Source organism: Molothrus aeneus, chromosome 27 (genome assembly GCF_037042795.1).
Source record: "Molothrus aeneus isolate 106 chromosome 27, BPBGC_Maene_1.0, whole genome shotgun sequence".
Lineage (NCBI taxonomy): Eukaryota > Metazoa > Chordata > Aves > Passeriformes > Icteridae > Molothrus > Molothrus aeneus.
The window spans coordinates 2,180,278-2,201,338 of NC_089672.1; the positions used below are offsets into that span (position 1 = coordinate 2,180,278).

A 21,061-nucleotide genomic window follows, 5' to 3' on the forward strand; every position below is an offset into this window, starting at 1 on the left:
CAGCTTCCAACCCAAACCATCCCCAGCCCAGGATAAACCCTTTCCCTTGGTCCTCTGGAATAATCCCAAGGGATTTATGTCTGTCAGGGTGTGGATAAACTCAAAACTGTCTCCATCTAAAGCAGAAGTTTCTCTGGGGATAGTTCTGTGGTGCTTTCCTTTCCTGTTTGAAAAAAAAAATAGTGTCCAGTGAACTGAAAATTTATTGCAAGAAACCATTTCAAACCAGAAAATGGATTTGCTTTGGAAAATAAAATCTAAACAAAATGTTTTGGCAGTGGCTTTCAAGTAGTAAACACATTGAGCCTTCTCTTTTCCAGCTAAAGAGCTGCTCTCTCTGGGAGGAAAACATGACAGAGAGGAGAATTTTCTCCTGTCTCTGCACTGAGTGACTGAACAAACAGGAACAAGGCAGGTTCTCCTGGATCCCTGTTTTCCTCTCTGCTGGGAGGGATAACATATCCAGAGTTCAACATTCAGGACAAGGGGATGGGGTTGAGAGAGAAAATGCCACCTGAAGAGTTGGTCTGTCTATCTAAGCAAGGAAATTCAGGAATTTTTTTATACCAAACCTGGCTCAGTGACTGCTGGGACAGAGGTTAATTCAGATGTTGATAAGGTTCATTATCTAAATGCTCCTCAGAACTTTGTTTTCAGCCCAAATCCCTCTCTCACCGAGGCTTTTGGCTGTGCCCTGGCCTGAGGCTGTTTGTTTACCCCCAGGACAAGGTGCTGGGGGGAGCTGCTCTGTGGCTTTAACTACCAGGAGATGGTGAGAGATAAATTCTTGTGTTCGCAGCATCGCAGGGCTCCCACCTCCTCCTTCCTCCGCCTCTCTGTCCTCTGCAGCACAGCCCTCACCACAGGCAATCCCCTGCACTGGGGATCCACTGCAGACCCAGCTAAGCAACTTTATTTTTTATTTTTTTAATTTTTTTTTGCAAGAAAACATGCCAAAAACCTTCCAGCTCTGCAGCAAAACCAGACCAAAAATTGCCAGGTTGGGCAAGGGGAGCATCAAGGAGGGAAATCCTGGCTTTTAATAATTTTAATAAATTACATTTATTTTCTTGGCAGCCTGTTGGAAATGATAAAAGTATTAAAATAAATTTTAGTTAGTTAATCATAACCAATATATTAATTATAGACAATGTGTTATTCTTAAATTGCTCTTAGCATATAGCAAAGCTCCTTTTGTGGGAACACAGCCTGGAAAAACGACTCAAACTGTAAAGTTTGTTGAGCTAACCTTGATATGCTGCCATGAAAATTCACTGCTTTGTTTGCTAAAAATGTATAAAAAGGTGAGGAGGTTTTGGATCGGGGGCTGTGTGGAGGCTGAGATTTTGTCAGCCCCATCCACACCCAGAGCTGAGAATAAAGCAATTTTCCAACACTAAAAATGCAGCATTGGAGGGTTCTCTTATCCTGATGGGTTTGGGGGTTTTTGGTAACAAGCCTGAAGCAGTTGCCAGCATTTCTCAAAGTTCAATGATCCAAGCCATGGGATGTTCAGAACATGGAATAGTTTATTTACAGGGTGACCAGTTTTTAAGCTTGAAAAACAACATTTCATCAGCACTGAGGGGCCAGGTGGGATCCAGGAGCTGAGGGATTGCTCCTGGAATTGTTTGGGAGCCACCTTGGAGGGCTGGCTGATAAGATGGGTTGGGATGGCCAGGGGTGCAGGGGTAAAAACCAGCTCTGTCCCACTGCTCCTCTCCATACCAGTTGCAAACCAGCTGCTTCTTGCCCTAATCCAAGGGGAAAAGGAGCACAGGTGGTTCCTTGTGCTGTGTCCCACCCCACAAACCCCACTAGAAACGTGCACTTGGTGGTTTCCTGGGAAAGCATTGTTAAGGAATCTGGAAAAATCCAGATTTTCTGGAGCCAACACAGTTCATCCTGGGAGGCACAAAGCTCTGGGGCTCTGGGACAGCTTTGGAATTGGGTGGGAAGGACTCTGCCAGTCTGTGCTCCGGGGCTGGGCCAGGCTGGAGGAGCTGGGGGGCACAGCTGGGTGTCCCTGTCTGCCCCTCCTCATCCTCAGTTCCGCAGCTGCCGAGGAGCATTTGAGAGATTAAAGCAAAACTTCACAGAGAGCCTTTCCAGGCCCATTCAGGGCAGGTGGAGGAGCAGAGGAGGAGTCTCAGGGAAGAGCTGCTTTGGCCCTGTCCCCTGGGTCTGGCCCATTTTCGGGTTTGGCAGCAATGCTGTAGTAGTAGGAGCGGATGGTGTTCTCCACAGCCACAAACCCTGGACGTTCTTCCCATCTGCAAGGGCAAAAAAAGTCATCAGAGAGGAACAAATAAAGTCATCAGAGAGGACAAAAGTGGCCTGATGCACTCAGAGGACACAGAGACCCTTGGGGGAGAACAGCAGCCAGGGCTCAGGAGGCAGCTGAGGCTTTTCAGGGACACAGAGGGTCAAAGACACAGAGCCTTGGGTGTGCCCGTGTTCACAGGGGTTCTTGGATGAGGGAAGAGACGAGGATCTGACTCCATGTTTCAGAGGGCTTGATTTATTATTTTATGATATATATTATATTAAAACTATACTAAAAGAATAGAAGAAAGGATTTCATCAGAAGGCCGGCTAAGAATAGAATAAGAAAGAATGAATAACAAAAGCTTCTGTCTCAGACAGAGAGTCTGAGCCAGCTGACTGTGATTGGCCATTAATTAGAAACAACCACATGAGCCCAATCACAGATGCACCTGTTGCATTCCACAGCAGCAGATAACCATTGTTTGCATTTTGTTCCTGAGGCCTCTCAGCTTCTCAGGAGGAAAAATCCTAAGGAAAGGATTTTTCATGAAAGATGCCTGTGACACCTTGGGATCTTCCAGGATTGGCACAGGCAAATGGAGAGGTCTGATAATAAAAAAATCATCCTGGGCTGGGGAATCATCACAGCAAAGGCAGGAGGCACCATTTGCTTTGTGTTGTGACTATGCAAACAGTGTGGTGAAGGTGTCCCTGCCCATGGACTGGACGGCCTTTAAGGTCCTTTCCAACCCAAATTTCCAATCCCATTCTGGGATTTGGCGGCTCTGGTGGAGCTGGCACCGTGGTGAAACGCTCACCTGTATGTCCAGCACTGCTGCATCAGGGAGTACATCTCTGCTGGGCACTCCTGGGGACAGTCCATGCGCTTGCCCTGCTCTATGAAGCTGATCACCTCAGGGCCCTTCATTTTCTGGGATGGGAGCAAGGGATAATAGAGGATTAATGTGCTCAGAGCTGGCAGCAGGGCTAGAGGAGACAGGTTAGAGCTGAGCCTGGAGGTGACCTTTGGTCCCAAACCCCCCACACCTGGCAGTCACTGTTCCCACCCCAGAAGCCAGAACTGGTGTCCCACGCTGTGGCCAGGCCATCCTGCAGATCCCATCCACAGACACCATCCCAGCCACCTTGCAGATCCCATCCCATAGACCCTATCCCAGCCACCCTGCAGGTCCCATCCCATCCCACAGACCCTATTCCAGACATCCTGCAGATCTCATCCCCCAGACCCTATCCCAGTCACCCTGCAGATCCCATTCTGCCCAGCCTGAAGATCCCATCCATCCCATCCCATCCTGCCTCCAGGCTCCATCCCACCCATTCTGCAGATCCCATCCTGTCCATCCCGTCAGTTGCATCCCACCCACCCTGCAGACCCCATCCCACCCTGCCTTCAGATCCCATCCCACCCAGCCTCCAAACTCCACCCCTTCCACCCTGCAGACCCCATCCTGTCAATCCTGCAGACCCCATCCCACCCACCCTACTCACCCCATCCCTCCTGTCCTACCAACTCCATCCCACCCAAGCATGGGCCCAGCAGTGGATGAGAAGTGATTTTTTCATCTCCCAAGTGAGCAGAAGGATCAAAGAGAAGAAGAATCAAAGAACTCTGCTTCAATTCAACCCCAAATGAATTCCATTTGTTTTCTATTTCTTCTCTCTTAAAACGAGCACAAAGCTGCAGGATCCACCCTCATGTGTACCTTTCCCAAGGCGTAGTGGGGCTGTGACACCCATGGGCGACAGAGCCAGCTCTGCCTCACCTTGTACAGCCCTTCCTCATCTTGTAGGGTTTCTACCTCACCTTGTAGGGCTCCTGGCCCACCTCGTAGAGCCTGCCTCAACTTATAGGGCCCTGCCTCAACTTATAGGGTTCCTGCTTCACCTTGTAGGGGCTCTGCCTTACCTTGAAGGGTTTCTGCCTCACCTTGTAGGGTTTCTCCCGCACTTTGCAGGGCTCATGCCTCACCTTGTAGGACCCTTCTTCACCTTGTAGGATTTCTGCCTCACCTTGTAGGGTTTCTGCCCGAAGCTGAAGGCCTCCCACATGGTCACACCGTAGCTCCAGACGTCGCTCTTGCTGGAGAACTTGTGGAAGAGGATGCACTCAGGGGCGTACCACTTCAAGGGCCACTTCCCTGCTGTCCTGGCCTGCAGCAGAGCAAGGAGGGACATTTGCAGCCTGAGATTGCTGGGAGCTGCACCTGAATTCTGCTGGGTGTTTGTGTCAAATCTCACATGGCTGAAAAAAATCACCTGAAATGGGAGCTCCAAAGCCCAGTCCAGGCCCTGCTGTCCTCTTGTGCAGGTGCTGAATGCCCACAGTGTCACCCTCCTCCTGCCACCCACTCCTAGGGCTCACTTAAACCATGGAATTATGGAATGGTTTGGGTTGGAAGGGACCTCAAAGCCCACCCAGTGCCACCCCTGCCATGGCAGGGACACCTCCCACTGTCCCAGGCTGCTCCCAGCCCTGTCCAGCCTGGCCTTGGGCACTGCCAGGGATGCAGGGGCAGCCCCAGCTGCTCTGGGCACTCTGTGCCAGGGCTGCCCACCCTGCCAGGGAACAATTCCTGATTGCCAAGATCCCATCCAGCCCTGCCCTCTGGCACTGGGAGCCATTGCCTGGCTCCTGTCCCTGCAGGCCTTGTCCCCAGTCCCTCTGCAGCTCTCCTGGAGCCCCTTCAGGCCCTGCCAGGGGCTCGGAGGTGTCCCTGGAGCCTTCTCTTGTCCAGATGAGCACCCCCAGCTGTGCCAGGCTGGCTCCAGAGCAGAGGGGCTCCAGCCCTGTGACCAATTTAGTGGCCTTGTCTGGACTCATTCCAACTGGTCCTCATCGTTCTTGTGCTGATGGCCCCAGAGCTGAACACAGAATTCCAGGTTGGGTCTCTCCTTTAGTTGAGCACTGCTGGGAAGATCAGCCCTGGCTCACTCTTCATCACCTTCTCTTCTCTCTGGCTCCTCTCATCCCCCTGGCTGCCTCTGCATCCTCTTTGTCACCAGAGCTCTGCAAAGCCCCTTTTGATGTCACAGCAGTGAAACACAGCCTAATGTGTAGAGGGGTCTGTGAATAGCCCAGATCCTCAAGTCTCCAGGGGTCTCATCCTCCCAGCCAGGAGGGCTCCTGCTCCAGACCCTTTGCTGTGCTCACACCCACCTTGTAGTAGCTGTCATCAGCTCCCAGAGCCTTGGAGAGCCCAAAGTCACTGATCTTGGCATAGTGCTGGTTGACCAGCAGGACATTCCTGGCTGCCAGGTCCCTGTGGACAAAGTTCTTCTCCTCCAGGTACTTCATGCCCATGGACACCTGGTGCATAAGCTCCACGATGTTGCTCATTGTAATCTCATCCCTGGGGAGGGTGAAAGGAGATCTCAGTCATAAAGGACCTGCTGTGCTCCCCTCTGACCTTTCCAGCTGCAAGGGAGAATGAGCATGGAGATCTGTGCTCCAGAAGCATCAACCCCTGGAGCCTCACATGAAAGATTTCTTTCTGCTCTTTTCAGCTTTTGTGACAGCCTGGTCAGAGAGAGAGAAAGTGAGATAAGTGTCCTGGATTGTCAAGCAAATTGTGTTCTATTTGCCATCTGGATGGCAGTTGTCTTCTGTTAAGTGGGCAGTTTTTCCTTATCTCTTCCACAATCACTCCTATCTCTGGGCAGACACCTGCTGATAACAGCCATTGAATGTCCCTGCATGGCTGATAAGAACTACAGCATCCCATTGGGAGATGTGAGCCCAGAGGGAGGAGCCAAGCATTCCTGCCTGGATATAATCTGGAGATCCTGGAACACCAGCACAGCTTCTCCACGGGATTTCCCAGAGGAACAGCAGCTGCCTCTGGATCTGCAGAGGAAGATTCCACCCTTCTCCAGGATCCCTGCTCCAGCAGAACCAGCCCTGACACTGCAGGAGGGCTGAGCCACAATTCCAATGGGACTGCTGCCAACAGCCTGACCCACAGGGTGTCAGGTTGGGTTCTGACTCTGGCACTGTTGTTTTAGTTCACTGCATTGTTTATCTTTTTATTTTCTTCCCTAGTAAAGAACTGTTATTTCCTGCTCCCATATTTTTTGCCTGAGAGCCCCTTAATTTAAAATTTATAGGAAGTTGGAGGGAGGGGGTTTACATTCTCCATTTCAGGGGAGGCTCCTGCCTTCCTTAGCAGACACCTGTCTTTTCAAACCAAGACAATAAGTTTTCACAGAATCAGCCTGGGAAGCTTTAGGGAGCTGGAGATAAACAATGATAGCCAAACATCAAAAACAACCTGCAGGTGGTATTTTTCTAATAATCTGTTTTTCTCATAAGATTGGCTAATTAACAAGACACCCATTTGTAAGCAATCATGTGAAATGTGTTGATTAAATGACCAATCAGGTCCACCTGTAGCAAACTAAGCTATAAAAGAATAGAGGATGAAATAAATGAGGCTTTTTGCTATTTTGCCTTCTGATCCAACTACGTGTCATCTCTGACTCAATGGTGACCCAAGGGTGAGCTTTTGAAGTAGATTTTAAGAAGAAACACAGAAAATCAGCCAGGTTTTATCCAACACTCACTTCTTGGAAGCCAAGAACCTGTTGAGGGGCCCTCCAGAAGCCATCTCCATCACGAGCATCAGCGACTCGGCCTCGCACACCCCGATCATTCTCACAATGTAGGGGTTGTCCAGCTGGTGCATGATCTGAGCTTCCTTCATCATCTCATCCTTCACTGTCTTCTCGTTGTTGCTCTTCAGCACCTTGATGGCCACGTCAATCTGCTTCCTGCATGGGGGAGCAGTCGTGGTGTCACTGTCATATTTTCTGAAAAATCCCTTCGCCAGGATTTCTTCTCCTGGGAAGATGAGAAGCCTCAGCTTCTCCTGTGTTTGCTGCTCTGGAATGTGGTCTGGAGATTGTTTAGCCAAACATGTGAATTGTTTTTAATTAATGACCAATCACCATCAGCTGTGTCGGACTCTGAGGAGTCAGTCACAAGTTTTTCGTTATCATTCTTGTTAAGCCTTCTGTCTGTATCCTTATTTTTCTTTAGTATAGTTGTAGTATAGCATAATATAATATATAAAATATAATGTAATATAATGTAATATAATAATAAATCAGCCTTCTGAGAACACGGAGTCAGATTTCTCATCTTTCACCTCATCCTGAGCACCTCACAAACACCACACCGTGGCATGGGCTGAGCACAGCTGGAATCAGGGGTCACATCCAGGAATGGAAATCCCTTCTCCTGGGACACTGTCTGACCTCTCATCAGCCTGTTCTGGCAGGGCCCTGCACCATCCTGGTGTCCCAGGATGGAGAGGAAAGGTCACCCCACCCTTGTGGGTGTAGCCAGAAGTTGCCATCCTTGATCTGGGGATGAGACACTTTCCCTCCCACACTGAGATCTGGGTCTTTAGTGCCATTTTTCCAGGAGGAAACTGAGGCACAAGTAGGTAAAGACCATCACAGACAACCAGCAATAAAACCAAGGGTGGGACAACTCCTCAGTGTCACTGCTCTGGCCTGACACAGACAGAGGTGGCCTCAGGAATGTGGAGTTGTTCCTCTAAGCCCAGCAAGTTCCTTTGGAAGTGGCAGCTGTGTGCCTGGGAATGTGGAAATTACACACCCAGGGCAATGCAGCTGTCAGTGAAAATCCACGGGAAGCCATGGAATTACAGCATCACATCATAATATCCTGGGATCACTGGGGTTGGAAAAGACCTGCAAGACCATCAAGTCCAACCCCTGGCTGAACACCACCATCCTCACTAAACCCCACCACAAAACCTGCTCATCTTCTGAACACTTCCAGTGCTGGTGCCTCAACCATCAGATCCACCACCCCTGACCTTCCAGATAATTTCTAATCCCCTCCATTGTCACTTTGGGGCCCATGTAGTGACCAACAGGACAGCTGGGGACACCTCAAGCCCAGCCAGGTCCCTCTCCTCCCCCTTCCTTCCCCAGCACCCTCACTCACTTCCTCATTTTGTAAACTCCCTTCTTGACACAGCCAAAATTTCCTGCGCCCAGCTCCACCTCATCAATCATCAGGTGGTCCCTCTTCAGGAACAGCTTCTTGTCCTTCAGCTCCTCAGGGTCACTGTAGGGGCTCTCGTACACGCTGGTGTCCATGGGCAGCAGCCGGGATTTTCCTATCCCTTCCCAAGAGGAGCACTTGGTTATAAACCTGCCCTTCCCCATCCCACTGTCCCTCACGGATTGGGAAGGGTTTCTCTGCTCTTTTGGCCAATTCACCTCCACCTCCAGCATTTCTGGTCCCTCCTGGGCATCTCCCTTCCTTTCACAACCCAGGGCCCCTCCCAGTCCTGTCTCTTCAGAGAGAGCAGCAGGCACAACCTTCCCAGGGTTTCTCCTGGGGAAGGCAGTGAGAAAGCTCAGAGAAAGAAGAAAAAAACAATTCTTATCTCTATTTGCTGCTCCTGTTGTTTGGCACATGTGGAATGTGTTATGGAGCTTGTTTACCCCGAGTGATTTGTTAATTGGACTCTGGTGATGATTTGGATTGATTGACCAATTAGGTCAAAGCTGTGTCATCACTGTCTGGTAGGGGTCATGGGATTTTTTTTTAGTTGTATAGTTTAGTATAGTATTAGTATAGTATGTATAATATAATATAATATAATGTAATGTAATATATAATATAATGTAATATAATGTAATGTAATATATAATATAATATAATAATACAGCAATTGTTCAGCCTTCTGAATCTTGGAGTCATTGCATATTATTCCTCTGGCTGGGGGTTTTCCTGCATTAATAGTACTGGTTGCTGAAAGAGTTGGGATGGGGAGAGGGGTCTGAGCATTCCCACTCCACATATCTGCCCTGCCAGCCCTGGGCAGGGCTTTACCCCACTGAAATTCAGCTGAATCCACTGAAAAGTGTAAATTTTAGTGAAAAAAAGTAAATTTGAGTGAAAAAATGTCACTTTTAGTGAAAAATGGGGATAGGACAGGGGTTCACTTCCTGGGCAAGGCAAGGAATGGGATAGGGCTTGATTTCCTGGCAGCCCAGTGTGGGTGCAGGGCCCTGAAATGTCTGGGGTGCTGCTGGGTGCTTTGGTAAGAAAGGGGCTTTGTAGCAGGGCTCCAGGGACCCCCTGGGCTCCTGGAACATCCCCATTCCTGTCCCCTGTGAGGAGGAGAGGGCTCTGGAAGTGCTCACCAACAGGGTCTGGGGTGTATCCATCTGCATTGAGAGGGCCCAGGTTTCTCTGGAAAAGAAATGAGGAGAAAGTGGATAAAGGAGAAATTGCTTCCGTTGCAAATGGAAGGGAAAGGGACAGGGAAAGTGCACCCCAACACAGCCCCAGCTGGTGATCCCTCTGAAAGGTGAGACTGGAGTGGTCTGGAGCCAACATTCCAGTCCAGTTCCAGCAAGGATTGGTGCCAGGGACCCTGAGCACAGCACCCTCCCCCAGGGCTGTGCAAGGTCAGGGCTCTCTGTCCCCTCTGCTGTCCCCATCCCAGCCAGGACTCACAGATTGCAGTGAGCCAGGAAGGGGAGGTGTTGGGGAAGATGAAACAGGAAAGCCTTAGGAATATGATTGTCTGGCAAAAGATTTTGAGAATATAGAAACTATAAATGAGATTGAAATTAAAGCAAGCTTTGAGATCCCTCAGTTACTGAACAACGGGAAAACAATGGTGTGGCTGGCTGAAGGTGATCCCCTTTTGATCAAACAACACCCTCTGCCTGCAGACAGCTCCAAGGGTCCGAGCAGACCCTGCCAGCTTGGCAGAAGGGGCCCAAAGAGGAGTTTTTAGGGTTTAAAATGTAACACAGTATGGTAATGTAGTGATTCTTAGAGGCTGTATGGAAATGCTGTAGGATTTGTATCTTGTACTAGATTGGTTAGTGAGAATCAGAATATTCAACACAGAAGATGATTTATTGTATTGTAACGGGAACTTTGCCCTCTTACTTTTCTATGCTCTTACCCTTTTAGTCTCTTATGCTTTTACTCCCTTACTCTCTTACCCTCTCACCCTCTCTGCCCCTCTCTTCTCTCAGTCCTGCTCTGAGCTGTGCCTGGCAGCTCCCAGCAGGGCCCTGCACCCAGGCCCTTTGCAATAAACCCCAAGTTCCACAACCAGAAGAAGATTTAATGTATTGTAACAGGAATCTCATCCTCTTTTACTCTCTCTTTTCCTTCTTTACTCTTCCTACTCATCTCTTTACCAGCTCTTGCCTTCTCTCAGGCCTGCTCCGAGTTGTGGCTGCAGCTCCCAGCAGGGCCCTGCACCCAGGCCCTTTGCAATGAATGCAATTTCCATGACCTGGCTGCAGAGATCTCTCATCTCTGTCTGTCCTGACCGTCCTACCCTGACACTCCTACAGGGAGGGAGGCCTGGAGGCAGCCCAGGTCACAGCCAGCCCAGGAAAAGTGGCCTTGTGAGCACACAGGGACACTGTGCAGCCACTGTCCCCAGAGCAGAGAGCCACAGGGGGGCACAGCTTAGAATGCCAGAGCCACAGAATCCCAGAGCTGGAAGAAGAGCTTGGGAAGAACTGTGTCTACCAGAGCTGGGAAGAGCCCCCGAGGAGCCTCCCCTCAGTCTCCTGGGCTCCAGCTGAACCAGCCAAGTGCCCTCAGCTGCTCCTCAGCCCTTCCCCAGCTCCGTGTCCCTCCTTTGGCCACTCTCCAACACCTGGGAGAGCCACCACCCTGGAGCCACTGTGGGTGAGGTGATGGGTGAGCCCCAGGCCTCGCTCAGACCCCTGGGCTCCCCAAACCCACTGCTTTCAGCCCAGCCCAGCACTCAGGGGCTGAGCAGGGACATTCCCCAGGGCAGGGCGAGCACAAAGCCCTGGCTGGGGGCCAGTGGGAGCAGCAGGGCTGAGCATTCCCAGAATCCCAGCAGGGCAGGGATGGAGGGGTCCCCAAGGACAGCCCCACATGTGGCAAGGAGCTCTGGATGAATGGAAACCCTTCTCAGCTCGACCAAGGGCTGTGCCCAGCTATTCCCCACCCCCATCCAAGCTGGAAAGGGAACAACATCCCAGCTGGGCTTAATAAAGTCCAGTGCAGTTGCTGAGCTTTTAGACAAAAGCAGGGTTTGAAGAGCAGGGTTTGATCAGCCAGGCTTGAAATGCAGCAATATTAAAACCACTGAGTTCCCAATGAAACAAAGCCTCCCCCAAACTCACGCTCACGGAGGGGTGTGTGGGTGGAACTGGTGCTGCAGAGGCTGCAAAACAAGAGGGAGGATTTGTTATCAGGAATTTGTTATCAGCAGTTTGTTATCAACTGTTTGCTATCAGGAGTTTGTTATCAGGAGTTTGCTCCAAGCAGGGCCAGAGCATTGCTCCTTGAAGGACCCTGTGGGTCTGATCACATCCCCTCCAACCCCCAAAGGAAAATTTCCCCAGCTTTAGCCTAAAAAGGTGCAGAAATGGGTCTGGATGTGGCTGTTATTCCCAAATTTTGTCAGGGAAAGTGGCAGCACTGGAGCACCCCATGGGTAGAGACTGAGCTGTGCCCCAGGACAGGGCAGGGTCTCCAGTGTCATTTGTGACACATGGAGCTAAAGTGGCCCCGGGAAGGAAGGGAAATTTGGGCTGGCACTGCTCCAACTGCCCCAAGGTGGTGGTAAACCAAGGCCAGGGGTGGCACTGGGAGGTGTCAGCTCACCTGGCATGTTGGGGTTGGGGCAGGCTTCCCTCAGGTAGAAAATCAGCCCGTCTGGTTTGAGTTTTAAGTATTCCACCAACTGGCAAAGGGATGAGAGGAAAAAGATTATTGTAAGGAGAAAAAAATCATTATATGATATATGATATATAATATTATATATTATATATTATATTATATATACTATAATATATATAATATATACTAATTAGTATATAGTGTATATTAATGTTATAATATATAAGTATATATTTATATATTGTATATAATATTTGCTTACATATTATAATATTAATATAATTTAGTAATATTAATAGAATTATATAGAATTTAATATAATTTAATTATATATATTTAAGATGTAAAATAGATTATATTCTTATGTTGTACATTTTATATATTATTATATATAATATATAATATAAATATAATATTATTATATTATTATATAATAATATAATCATATGTTATATTATTATATAGTATATATTTAATTTTATATTGACAATATATGTAATTATGTATATTATTATCTATATTATATCTTCTATATTATTATTATTAATAATAACAACAACAACAACAACAACAACTTTTGTGGCTTAGGACAATGATTCCTCTCAGACTTACAGCAGGCAGGCACCAGACTATTTCTGTGTGCACTTAGGGGTGTCCCAGGGTGTGATTGTATCCCTGGATATCTACCAGAGCTGGGAAGAACTTGGAAATTCAATAAGGCCCAAGGAAAGACAAAATCTGCAGTCTGAGCAGGGCACGTGGAAGGCAGTGGCATTGTTGGGCCAGCCAGGAAGGGGTTTAGGCCCTGATGTATGGGATGAATCCTGAGAGAAAGCAGATCCTTTTTCCCAGAGGAGCTGCAGGGTTTGTTCCGTGGATCCCAGGCAGTTTTTAATGGCAGCACCCCTGGATCCAGCACAGAGGGGACATCACTCAGCCTGGGGACAACCAGCCCAGCCCAGGGACACCAGGCTTTCTCTTCCCCTCCTGCCTGGCTCAAGTTTCAGAAGCAATCAAGAGCCTGGCATGGCTCTGTCGCCATAAAAATGCCCCAAAATCTTTGTTTTCAATAACATTCCAAGTGAAAACATCCCTGGGAATTCAGAAAATTCAGCAAAATGGGGTTGTTGTCCCTCAGACAGCCCTACCCAGGAGGAAGCTCTGGCATCCACCCCCTGCTTAATTTTAGTTAATGGTTTAACTCGTAAATGACTTGTTTTAATTAATTAACCCCAACCAATTTATGTGTAAATTATAATTATTGTGTTACTCTTCAATTACTCCCAGCCAGCATGGAACAAGGTTGTCATGAGCTACTTTTGCAGGAGCACAGCTGGGGAAAATTACTAGAATTTTAAGTTTTGATAAACTAACTCTGATATACCCCAGTGAACAAAGCCTGGGAGAGGAAGATGGATTGAGGTTGGACATCTGGAATGCAGAATTTATGGACCATAAGGAGACTTTGGAGAAACCAGAAGAAAAAAAGAGACTAAAAAAAAATCAGTTTAAGCATTGGAGACTCCCTGCTAAAGAAAAAAAAAAAGAAAAAAAATCTTTTTTAGTTTTAAAAATATTTAAAATATGGTCTAATTAGCAGAAAAAGAGAAATTAATAACCAATAGAGGATAGAATACTAATTGATGAAAGAGAATTAGCAGAGAATCATGGAATATTCTGAGTTAGAAGAGACCCCTGAGGATCAGTGGTGATGATTATTAACTATTAAGTAACGGGGATCAAACCAAAAGTGTAGTATTATGATGTCATTTAGAAGCAATAAACATTCATTTATTTTTCTGTAGAAATAATTATAAAAATAAAACACTTTTATATAAATATATTTTCTATATTAGATATATATTTATAAATATATAATATATAAATATTATAAATATATTATATGACTATAAATAAATATTTATATTTTATATACTTTTTTATAAATATCAATGTCCAATCAAGTAACAATGTTTTGGATCAGGGTCTGTGTGGAGGCCAGAATTTTGTCAGCCATGCACACAACCCATGGCCAGGAATAAAATAACTCCTGACTTGCTGACACTAAAAAAAATGGCATTAGAGGGGTTTATTTATCCTGATGATTTTGAGGGACTTGGTAACACTTCAAAGCAAGGAAAAGGTGTCTCAATTTCTTGTTACCTGCCAGAGTGTGTCGAATTTGGTGCCCTCAGGAATGGAATATTTCCCAGATTTATCGTGATCCACCCGGTAGTGATACACGGTCTTGCCATAGACGAGGGACAGGGCGTAGGCACGGTTCTCCTTTTTTTCTCTCAGCCTGGCAGGAAGAGAAATGATTAATAAATTATTAAAAGCAGCTCTTGGTTTCTCTCTGAGGATTGTCAGTGGTGAGTGGACACGGGTACATGAAGAGGTGCCCCTGCATCCCTGTATAAAATTATAATAAAAAGTATATATATAATATATAAGATATTGTATATTGTATATTATAATATATATAATAAATAATATATAATATATTATATTCTATATTTTTCTATATAATATATAATATATATAATTTTTATATATAATATAATATATATAATACAATCTGGGATTGTGGGTGTGGAGTTTGAATAGAAGTGTGAGATATCATAGGGTGGAAAACTTAGAGTTGAAGGTTTTAGAATACAGTAATATATATAAAGCAAGATAGACAGTTTAAAGCAGAAGTTAATCCTTCTTCACGAGTATGAGTAGTATTATGTTATTAAATAAAAAAGTCCACACTACAAGTCATGAGTAGTTAGTTATTGAGTTAAAAGTAAAAATAATTCAAGTGTCATTTTTTAATTAAACAGTTGATCCTTAAAAGACCTTGTAGAGAGAGATGGGGCTCCATTTTTAGCTTGTTAGAGTTAAGTACTATAAAACTCAATTTACAGAATCCCAGAATAATGAGGTTGGAAGAGACCTCTAAGATCATTAAGTCCAACCTATGCCCTAACACGTCAACCAGACTATAACACCAAGTGCCATGTCCAGCGTTTTTTTAAACACACCCAGAGATGGTGATTCCACCACCTCCCTGGCAAGAGCATTCCAGTGCTTTACTATTCTTTCGGTGAAATTTTTTTTCCTAAACTATATTTTTTATGAAATTACAATACAGTTAAGAACTAATAAACATCTAAGTCCAAACAAAAAACCATCTCACACACTTAATCCCCACCTTAACAATAAAAACACCCCAAAGAGTCCACATAGTGGTGCCCCGTGTGAGGAAGAAGAGATTTGGGGCACAGCCCACCTTTGAAATATCTGTAACCACTCTGAGAAAATTCAGCTACACCTCCTCTGTCACGTGAAGCCAGTGACAGCAGGGCAGTGGGGGTGGGAAATGGTCAGAAATTCAGGGGTGTTCTGATCTCTCTGAGTGCCACTGAGGGGACCCTGGCCAGCCCCAACATGGGGGACAGCAGGGAGGGCACTGTCCCATGCCCCGGGGGTACCAAAGGCAGCCAGGCTGATCCTGGGGGTACCAAAGGCAGCCAGGCTGGTCCCTGAGGGTGCCAAAGGCAGCCAGGCTGAGCCCTGAGGGTGCCAGAGGCAGCCAGGCTGATCCCCTGCAGCAGAGGAGACGCTGGAACAATGGCAGAAGATGAAGGGGTCGACTCTTAGCAGGGTTAATCCAAGGTTTGTTCTGGGAGCTCTGGAGGAGCCCTTACAACCTCAGAGGTGCCAAGGTTACATTGAAAGGGAGGTGGAAACCCAAAGTAGAAAACATTTACTGACCAATGAGTGACCCTAAGGGATGGATACTGGGAATGGACATTTAGGACAGGATTTGGGGTAACACTTGGAGGGTGACCCCTGGCCTCTGGCTGATCACTCGAGGTCCTGGACAGAAAGTTCTAGATGGGGGGGATGGGATGCTGAATGACTGACAGAGAGCCAGGGTGGGGATTTGGGGATGCTCTCAGCAAAGGGATTACACAGGTAGAGGGAGGGGACACAATCTGGGGTAAACCATTTGGGGAAAATGAGGGGATACAAAGACAAAACCATTATAAACCTAAAACCACACTACAACACAGGGGTGCCAGCATCCTCCAGGGGTTGAATACTCACAGGAATTTCCCATCAGGCTGTGCCCCCGAGTAGAGTCTCCGTTCCGCTTCCTCCCGGCTGATGTTGCCATGGTACCAGGGCATCCTCTCGTGGGCTGTGGTGGCCACCAGCTTCTCCACCTGGGGAGCCTGGCTGATGATGGCCTGTTCTAGGGCATCTCCCTGGAAAAGAGCAGGAAAAGAGACCTCCTGCCATCCTGCTGCTCTGCTGATGGCTTCAGCACAGCTCATTGGGGGTACATGACACAGAAACTTGGGAAGTCTTGTGATTAATTGAGACCCAACAGCAGCTGAATTCTGTTCTGCTGCAGAGCAGAATTCCTGGCTTATCTCAACTGACTTAATCCTTTAAATCCAGCTGAAGTCCTTTGACTTTGGTGAGGGAAAAGAGAAGGCATCATGTTTCTGTGGGGAATCTTAATGCTGGGCTTGTGGGGTGTCATTCAGCCTTGTGTTCCTGGCTAGTGGCAAGTTGGATCTGTGTCTTGGCAGCCCAAAGGGCCCCCCAGTGCTGGGGGCACCAGGCCCAGGGAGGGATTGTCCCACTCTGCTCTGCCCTGGGGCAGCCTCACTCCAGTGCTGGGGGCACTTTGGGCACCACGAGATCAGAAGGAGCCAAAGCTGTTGGAGAGTGGCCAAAGGAGGGACACGGAGCTGGGGAAGGGCTGAGGAGCAGCTGAGGGCACTTGGCTGGTTCAGCTGGAGCCCAGGAGACTGAGGGGAGGCTCCTGGGGGCTGCAGCTCCTGCCCAGGGCAGGCACAGGGGCAGGGGCTGAGCTCTGCTCTGGGACAGGGACAGGAGCCCAGCAAGGGCTGGAGCTGGGCCAGGCCTTGGCATGGAGCTCAGGGCAAGGTTCTGCCCCCCGAGGCTGCTGGGCACTGCCCAGGCTCCCCAGGGAATGGTGCCAAGGCTGCCAGAGCTCCAGGAGCCTTTGGACACAGAATTCACAAAATTCACAGAATTTTGGAATCACTGGGTTGGGAGAGACCTCCAAGATCATCGAGTCCAACCCAGCCCCAGCACCTCAACTGAACCCTGGCACTCAGTGCCACATCCAGGCTTTGTTAAACACACCCAGGGATGGGGACTCCACCACCTCCCCGGGCAGACATTCCAGAGCTTCATCACCCTTTCTGTAAAAAACGTTTTCCTGATACCCAACCTGTATTTTTTTCCTAAATCCAACCTAAATTTCCCTTGGTGCAGCTTGAGGCTGTGTGCTCTGGTTCTGTCAGTTCCTGGAGAAAGAGCCCAGTCCCAGCTGAGCACAGGCACCTTTCAGGAGCTGCAGAGAGTGATGAGGGCACCCCTGAGTCTCCTTTTCTCCAGGCTGAGCACCCCCAGCTCCCTCAGTTGTTCCTCACAGGGTTTGTGTTCCCAGCCCCTCACTGACAGAGCTCCCAGGGGTGCTCAGGGTGGGGTTCTTGGGGTGGCTGTGCAGGGACAGGGGCTGCACTGGATAATCTTTTGGGTCTCTTCCGGCTCAGGATATTCCACCTCTCCTTGATTTTCTTGAGAGCACAACCTTTCTGGTGCCCCTGCCCTCCTGGCTGCCCACCACCCACAGGACCTGGCAAGGTCGGTGCACTCTGGCAACCACAGGGGAGGGACCCTGAGCTCCTTTCCCCGGGCTCACGCCGGTGTCAAACCGTTCCTGTCCCTTTGCCAGGAGGTGGCGATGTCCTTTGTGCTATCTGTAGGTGGCCACCCATCTGCTCTGGGGGAAACCCTACAGAATCCCCGGTTCTGGGAGAGAATTCTGCAACAAAATACCTCATTTTAGCACAGAACACCTCAATCGGCTATAGAAACCCTACAGAACAGCTCGTTCACCCTAAAAAATACCTCATTCTGTCAAACACATTTGGTGTAAATAGGCCAAATTCAGGAAGCTTCTATAGAAAGGCTCCATAAGGGCACTGCCTGAGCCATATTTCTCTGAGGACTTAAAAGAAAATATAAAATCCCAGAATGATTTAGGTTGGAAAAACCTCCAAGGTAATCAAGGCCAAGCTGTGCCCCATCCCCAGGTTGTCTCCAGCCCAGAGCACTGAGTGCCACGTCCAGGCCTTCCTTGGACACCTCCAGGGATGGGGACTCCAAACCTCCCTGGGCAGCCCCTTCCAAGGAAACAGCAAAATAACCCCTGGAAATGTTTGAGGAGCCAAGGTAGCAGCAGGCAGAAAGAAATGAAGTTCATGGCTGCCAGTGGAACCATTCAGAATTTTGATTTATATATTTTGATTTATATGATTTTTTTATATTGTAAATATTCCAGTCTGCAATAAAATGCAGGAATTTGTTTGTGGCTATTTTTAAATCTAAATAATTCACAGACCTGATCCAGCACCCCTTGCCTTGGTTTCATGGGTAAAATCTTCAGTGGCAAAAAAAAATAACCCTCCAGAGAGGCAAAAATTCTACTCCAAATAGTGCAAAAGACCAGAGCAAAAGTCTAAGTCTGGTTTCATTTCATCTTCAGCACAATGTTTGGAGGCATAGGCACCTCACATATGGAGAGATGCTCCCAGATATCACAGAATATTCTGAGTTGGAAGGGACCTACAAGGATCATCAAGTCCAATTATTAAGTAAATGGGCCCATATGGAGATGGAACCCAAAAGCTTGGCATTATTAGCACCACGCTCTGACCAAATGAGCCAATCCCAGGATTGGGATGGAGAATCTGCTGCCAGCAGCGCCAGGGACACATCCATGGCATGGGAGTCACGTCTTTATGTGTCTCTGGAGCTCTGTGGTTGGGTTTTGGGATGGGTTTGTTGGGGTTTGGGATGGGTTTGTTTAGATCTGGGATGGTTTGTTGGGGTTTGGGATGGGTTTGTTGGGGTTTGGGATGGGTTTGTTTAGTTCTGGGATGAGTCATTGGGTCTTGGGATGAGTTTGTTTAGTTCTGGGATGGGTTTGTTGTGCTTTGGGATGGGTTTGTTGGGCTTTGGGATGGGTTTGTTGGGCTTTGGGATCAGAGCTCTGGTCTAGGGCAGGGAGCATCCCATGGGCTGCAGAGGAGAAGGACACTTGGGGAAAGGCCTGCAAAGTGAGCTCCTGCTGTTCCAAGGATGGGTCTGAAGGCTTGGGAAGATGTTTAGACCAGCGTGTGGAGAAGAAACTGGGAAAGAGCAGAATTCAGACCCCTCACAGTGCCAGCACCCTCCAAGGAGAGGAACCTTACTCTGCTGTGCTGCAAATGGGACACAACAGCACCAAAGGCATCACAGCTTCCCACCCTGTTGGAGCCCTGGCTGCTGAGAATTTTAAACTTTCTGTGCTGCCAGGCACTGACCCCCAAGAGAACACTGGATCTGACCTGAGGCCGTGGAGAAGCTTCCAAAATGGAATGATAGAGCTGGGATTGTGGGAGTGGAGATTGAACAGAAGTGTGTGATATCACAGGGTGGGAAACTTAGAGTTGAAGGTTTTAGGATATAGTAATATATATAAAGCAAGATAGAGGTTTTGGGGTGGAGCCTGGTCCTTCTTCTCCACGGGTTTGGGTGGTTTTGTGTAATTGGATAAAAAAGTCCACATTGTGGGCATGGGTAGTTGGTTATTGGTTAAAAGTAAAAACAATTTAGGTGTCATTTCTTAATTGGACAGTTTATCCTTAGAAGGCCTTGTAGAGAGAGAGATGGGGCTCCATTTTTTAGTTTGTTAGAGTGAAACTGTAGAATGCTGTAGAACTCAGGGTTTGTGGGACTGTGACATAGATAAGAACTGATAAACAAGAAACACTGTCTTGCGCAATTAGTCCTGACCCTGGCAAAATGCAAGAGAACCAAAAAAAGAAAAGCAAAAAAAAGAAAAACAAAGCAAAAAAAAAAAAAAAAATCCACGCCACCCCACCCCTCGAAAGCCCCAGTACCTCCAGTTTCCAGGTCTGCCGCACGTATTCCCGCACCATGTTGTCCCTCATGCTGTCAAAGACACCGGGCTGGGGCTCCACCCCGCTGGGGCGGTTGCAGGGCTTGCGCAGGGGGCAGCAGAGCCCGTCGGCGTCCTTGGAGTAGAACTCGCAGAGCTCCTCGGGGCCGCAGTGCGCCTTGCCCCCCAGGATGGCGTAGGTGCCGTTGAGCTGGCGCTCGATGGGGTAGTGGTAGAACTGCAGGTCACACACCTGTCACAGACAGCTTTTATGGAAAATCCTTTCCTTAGGATTTTTCCTCCTGAGAAGCTGAGAGGCCTCAGGAACAAAATGTAAACAATGGTTATCTGCTGCTGTGGAATGCAACAGGTGCATCTGGGATTGGCCCATGTTGGATGTTTATAATTAATGGCCAATCACAGCCCAGCTGGCTCAGACAGAGAGCAGAGCCACAAACCTTTGTTATCATTCCTTCCTATTCTATTCTTACCCAGCCTTCTGATGAAATCCTTTCTTCTATTCTTTTAGTATAGTTTTAATGTAATATATATCACAAAATAATAAATCAAGCCTTCTGAAACACGGAGTCAGATCCTCATCTCTTCCCTCACCCAAGAGCCCCTGTGAACACGGTCACACGCACCATGGAGAGCACGTAGCCGCCCAGGCTGCGCAGGCACTGCCGCAGCAGGAACAGCCCGTCCGCCATCCCGCCCAGCTTCAGGTGCTCCTCGGCCTCCGAGCGCGCGATGCTGCCGTAGTAGAAGGGCAGGTGGGCGGCGGCGTCCGGCATCTCCCCCTCCGCTCGATGGATCACGCGCTGTGGAGGCTGCTGGGCCAACAGGGAGGAAGGTGACAGCACTCCCCTGGAGGGAAAAGCCTTCAAGTTATAAGCAAATGTTGGGGAAGATGAAACAGGAAAGCCTTATAAATATGATTGTCTGGCAAAAGATTTTGAGAATATAGAAACTATAAGTGAGATTGAAATAAAAGCAAGCTTTGGGATCCCTTAGTCACTGAACAACGGGAAAACAATGGCATGGCCAGCTGAAGGTGATCCCCTTTTGATGGAACAACACCCTCTGCTTGCAGACAGGCCCAAGGGTCTGAGCAGACCCTGCCA

General features: G+C 48.1%; 1 protein-coding gene across 3 annotated transcripts; it reads right to left on the reverse strand.

The window, feature by feature from the left end:
* Positions 1–2,149: 2,149 nt before the first annotated feature.
* Positions 2,150–20,731, reverse strand: ZAP70 (zeta chain of T cell receptor associated protein kinase 70). Of its 3 annotated transcripts, XM_066566322.1 has the most exons (13): positions 20,582–20,731; positions 19,939–20,190; positions 16,058–16,218; positions 14,123–14,261; positions 11,945–12,023; positions 11,461–11,501; positions 9,475–9,523; positions 8,264–8,444; positions 6,850–7,056; positions 5,447–5,639; positions 4,300–4,440; positions 3,087–3,199; positions 2,150–2,273 (listed from the first exon to the last, which is right to left on the reverse strand). In XM_066566322.1, exons 1-13 carry the CDS (start codon positions 20,729–20,731, stop codon positions 2,150–2,152), a joined length of 1,830 nt encoding a protein of 609 aa, XP_066422419.1. The 3 variants fall into 3 exon arrangements, with proteins under 3 accessions (XP_066422419.1, XP_066422417.1, XP_066422418.1); XM_066566320.1 differs by lacking the exon at positions 11,461–11,501 and having other exon boundaries at positions 8,264–8,460; positions 9,479–9,564; positions 11,927–12,023; XM_066566321.1 differs by lacking the exon at positions 11,461–11,501 and having other exon boundaries at positions 9,475–9,498; positions 11,879–12,023.
* Between the last annotated feature and the right edge of the window lie 330 nt (positions 20,732–21,061).